The sequence below is a fragment of the Pteropus vampyrus genome, unplaced genomic scaffold (genome assembly GCF_000151845.1).
Source record: "Pteropus vampyrus isolate Shadow unplaced genomic scaffold, Pvam_2.0 Scaffold36, whole genome shotgun sequence".
NCBI lineage: Eukaryota > Metazoa > Chordata > Mammalia > Chiroptera > Pteropodidae > Pteropus > Pteropus vampyrus.
The window spans coordinates 6,202,730-6,207,663 of NW_011888817.1; the positions used below are offsets into that span (position 1 = coordinate 6,202,730).

The 4,934-nt window shown below is 41.1% G+C and overlaps 1 protein-coding gene across 1 annotated transcript in view; it reads right to left on the bottom strand.

Moving 5' to 3' along the window:
• Nucleotides 1-3,386: 3,386 nt before the first annotated feature.
• The window catches only part of RPA2 (replication protein A2), a 12,360-nt gene continuing 10,812 nt past the window's right edge, over nucleotides 3,387-4,934 (bottom strand). The window contains exons 7-8 of the mRNA XM_011358053.2: nucleotides 4,352-4,355; nucleotides 3,387-4,101 (exon numbers count right to left, since the gene is read on the bottom strand). Coding sequence (XP_011356355.1) covers nucleotides 3,995-4,101; nucleotides 4,352-4,355 — 111 coding nt within the window. The 3' untranslated portion in view covers nucleotides 3,387-3,994. The remainder of the gene's footprint in view (nucleotides 4,102-4,351; nucleotides 4,356-4,934) is intronic.

Genomic DNA, 4,934 nt, shown 5'->3' on the forward strand with positions numbered 1-4,934 from the left:
AACTTCCCACTTTAGTGGCTTTGTGGGACTGATTTGAAATGGGATAAACTGCACCAGACTCCCTCAGGTTCTAGGTTCCTGCCACTGAAGGCTGGCCTGTTTGAGCCTAGTTTGCACTTGGTGCCCTTGGACTCGGAGCTTTGGTATCCAGAAGAGCCAACTGAGTTCTACTCAGTCCTGCATCACCAACATCAACTGTCCCACTGGTCAATAAGAAAGGAATCAAAGAAGCCACCAAACTTGGTGATGGCAGCAGTGCCTCCTGCCTTTTAATACAGAGGGACTCAATACTGATCACGAACTGAGAGCCTTTTTTTGTTTGCCACATCCTTGTCCCCCTTCCTGTTCCACTCTTCCTGCCCCTCCCCTGCCAAGGCTCTAAGCTCCTGAGAGACCAGGGCTGTCTTCCTCATCTCTGCAGCACTGAGTACATGACAATGACCACCCAAGATTATTTCACTCCAAAACCATAAAATAAAAATGACAGCCAAGCTTCTGGAAAAATGACAAGATATCACTTATTGTGTGTGCCAGACTCTTTACAAACCTATTTAAATCCTCAACTTTCTTATGTAGACGAGAGCCTAATTTTAAAGATCAGGAAACAAGGAGGCAGATTAGTCATAAATCTGGTTAGGATCCTAGCTTACTACCTGTCAGACAAAGCTAAGTTACCTACCTCGCAAGATTGTTTTAAGAATCAAATGAGAGAATCTTTGTAAAGCATTTAACACGGTGCCTGGCACATAATGAACACTGGATAACATGTATCATTATTATTGACCAAGATCGAACCTATACCCTTTGCAAAAATGAGATAATCTTCCAAGGTCATTCTAAGTCTGTTTAGTGAGGTAAGACCACAGGCCTCATTAATGAATCCTGAGCTGAAGGGGAAAAGCAGTCAAAGCTTCAACAGTGCAAGACTTTGGTTTCCTGGCTGATGCAAATCTGGAACTAGGTACCATGGTCAGCAGAACACAGGAGGTAGACAAAAAGATGATGAGTCTCTAGCTGAGGTGAGAACTGAAAGAGGGTCAAATTTCCAACTCCTGGATTCTAGGGTACTACACCTGAGTTTGTCATCCTTTTGCCTGCTAACTCCCCTCTGGGCTGTCTGGACCCACTGCACTTTCCAGGCCTCCTGGCCTCCATACCCCACACCATGGAGTTCTCCAGGTGACTACTGAGAGGCTTTTATAGGCTGCTGGGCCAGTCCTCAGTATCTAGCCTAGCATCCCATCCACATCTTCCCACCAGTTCCCCTACCCTCCTCCAGAAAGACAATCTGTACTGCACAGGAGGACCCTGAGGAAGAGAGTATTCTGGGACAAGCAATAAGAGAGACATAAAGTTCCTCCTTGGCACAGAACCCCTAGGGGCCAAGACCACATGCAAAATGCCAAGTTTCACTTTGCAGTTAATCTTGGTATCAAATTGAGCAAGACCACAAAAGAGGAGAGGGGGCAAAGATGAGGGCTGCCAGTTCCTACAAAACGGGATTTCTGAGTGGCCAAATGCTGCAATGAGAAAGGAAGACACTTCACAACAAAGTTGTGGAAAGCTGGGCTTAAAAGGAAAACATGTTTGAAAATCACAACTGGGCATGTCTGATCAGAGCAATGAAGGTTGGCAGAGAATGGACCAATGGCAGATACTACCCTCAAAGAGTTTTTGTCTTGTTTACCTCTGGAATGATCCACCGGGTGCTGGGGATGGTGTTCTAATGGGGATAGGGATTCCCTCTGACAGTGATCTCCAATGTGGGCACACATGCCTGGGAGTACATAACATGATCCACTGGAATACCTGAAAAAGTTATCAGTACATTCCTTCATAATTATTTTAATATCCTTCATTTATATTTTTCAATGTTTTATAATGTGTAACATGCCAATACAGTAAGAGATGTAAATAACTGCTAAATAAATGAATATAAACTGGGGATATACGTTCAAAAATATTGTTTAGAATTTCCCTCAACTGTATTTTTAAAAACAAATTAATTCTCATCAGACACTAATTCTTATTGGCCTTACTTTAAACCCAATAAAGTATTATTTCTCATGGAGTCTGATTTCTCACCTAGACATTCTCGAGAGCAGGCTGGACTAACTGCTTGGCTGACACTGGGGGCGTTTCTAGAAACTTGGGTCTGCTGTTCCTGTCTCAACAATGTGCCAGTGGAACAATGAATACCTGAAATCCTAGGGGACGACAAACACCAGAAGTGCAAATGCCTCCTGCTCAAGCAGGGTAGCTTTATAAAGGCTCACTCTGCTGAGGAATGTGCTCAGCCCCATAGGCTTCTGTATTGCTCAGAAAATGCACAACTACTGTGAGACTGTGTAAATGCCATAAATACCGTAAAAAAGATGGCAGAGTTCCTCGCCACTGAGCAGCTACTCTGTGCTGCTGGGAATGCTGAACACCCATCTCTTAGTTTGCTTATATTTCTAGTGCCTAATGGGGTGACACAGATGTCTTCAATACTTGCTGAATCAGTAAGTAGTTTTTAATGGCTGAATCCCCAAATTCAAAGGAAAAGACTTTCATGCAAAACCACTGCTTCTGCCTTGCCCATTTTGAAGGCACTAGCCTGATGACTAGAAAGGGAAGTCCACCACCCATAAAAGTACCCTATCATGCATTTCAAATTCAAATGTATATGACTTTTTAACTTATTTTTAGCCCACTGGCCTTTATTTTAGGAATCAAGAATGGACGTACTTGCAATGGACTGCCTCTTAAACATCTGCATAGCTCCCAAGATGGAAACTACTTTGCATGTATAGAAAATAACAGCCAGATTGTTGTTCACTGTTAGAAACCAGGAGGGTGGAGCCTTCTCTACAGCTGCTAGATCTCATTTAGAAACACAATTAAAGCAATTATAAAATTTTTATTTGAATGTTATACCTCATTAATTTACCTCAGAATTAGTTTTCATTCAAGAAGGAGCTTACTTTCTGGAGTTGTCAAAAACATCTTTGAACTAGTTTCCTCTCCCACAAGAAACAGAGCTAAGTTGGCCAAAAAGTAGCCAAGGCCTTTAGAATCTCATTCTAAGGTCAGACTGTAGATATTCGATTCACTTACATAATTATATACTGCTACAGAATCAAGATTAAGGTCCATTTTATCACCCTTATTAATGGCAACGCTAGATGCTTTATTATCTTTATTTCATTCAATTTTCGTAACAAACCTAGAAGAAAATAACATCATTCTCTTCGTAAATGAGAAAATGGAGGCTCTCAGAGCTGACACAGCCTGCTCAAGATCCTAAAAAGGAGAGCCAAGACTTCACAGCCAAGTCAAACTATGCTACACTGTTTCAGTGATAAAGTAGTAATTATGCCAACTTAAAAATAAGAACAATTTCATAAATTACTGCAATAACAAAACTACTTTATTTAACGTATGAAAGTATTTAATTTGTACAAATCATGGTAACATTTCTTCCCCTCTGCCCCATGAGGTCCAACTCTAGAACCTCATATTTATAAACACACTCTTGGCAGCAGTCAAGACGTGGTGAAAGAAAGTGCAATTCTGAAAGTAACACATAACCAAGACAAGGAACAAAAACAGGCAGAGGTTAGCGGGTTTCTTGGCTAGCTTTCCACTCACAGGTTCTAGTCCTACTCATCTTGTCTCAACAGGAAACATTTTAGGAATAGAGACTTGCATGTATTATTTAAGTAACACTGCCCAACTCCTGATAGCATCCCTCTTCCATCTCCGCTATCCTGATGTTTTAATTTGTAACTTAAGAAATTCCAGTCTGTTTTACATGCTTGTCAGTTGCCTATTTCCCTTTGAGCTTCAAAAATACAGAAGAGCAGTAAGCTTCAAAAGGATGTCAATTGAGATCTTTTATAGATGAAACCTGCTTTCTAGAAGTCAACTGGCCAAACATATACACAGCTGGAGACAAGAGTGTGAAAATAGGTCCAGCTGGAAAATATGTTAGGTACCCAAGTAGATCCAGTTATTCTGCGTCTGTGGATTTAAAATGATCATCATCCACAGTGGAATAGATGTGTCCCTCGTTGCTTAGAAAGTCCACAGCTTGCCTAGAAAGAAAGAAAAGACAGACTCATTTTCAAACCAACGCAGAAGAAAACTGCATTTTGGATATGGCCAAATATGTAAGCTTCATTCACCTCCCCACTTTCTATCTTAGCTAAAAATTCACAGCCATTCACTCACGGAAAACTCTTGTGGGGAGAAATACCAATAAAATTGCAGAACTGACGTAATCTATGGAGACAATGGCTATTAGGGCTGTCTTGGATCCTTCTCCCAAATTGTGTAAAGGCAAGAAAATAAGGCCTCTTTTAAATACCAGTCTAAGCAAATCAAAACAAGGATCTAAAGCTGTAGTCCAACTTGTACTAAAATCTTCTAGTATAAAGAGCTCTTTAAAAATGTTGCATGCCCTTCCCCATCTACCCACTGACCCTCTAGCTCCCCCTGTGTGAAGTTATAGGAAGGAAAGGAAAGTCTTTCCAGAAACTGCTGAGACCTTCAAAACCTTAAAGGCCCTCAGGGTCTGTGTCAGTAACATATTTAGTGACAGGAACAATTTATGGAGCACCTACTATATGACAGCCATTCTGTACCTCATCATCACAGTAACTCTAAGACAAACAATTATCTTCATTTTATAGGACAGGAAATGAAATTAGACCTGAGCATTTCTCTATCTAGGCCTAGAATATCAACTGATTTATGGTAACAAATAACTACCACAATCACCATAGTACTGTTTGATTAGTTCACTGGAATCAGGAAGATGCCTAACATGTTTATCAGGATAAGGACTAATAGTTTCGGGTCCAGATAGCCTGATACCCACATCTCCACAGAGGGGACTGTACACCTGAGGACCGGGAGCTAAGAACCTCCCTCCTCCAGATTAAATCCCA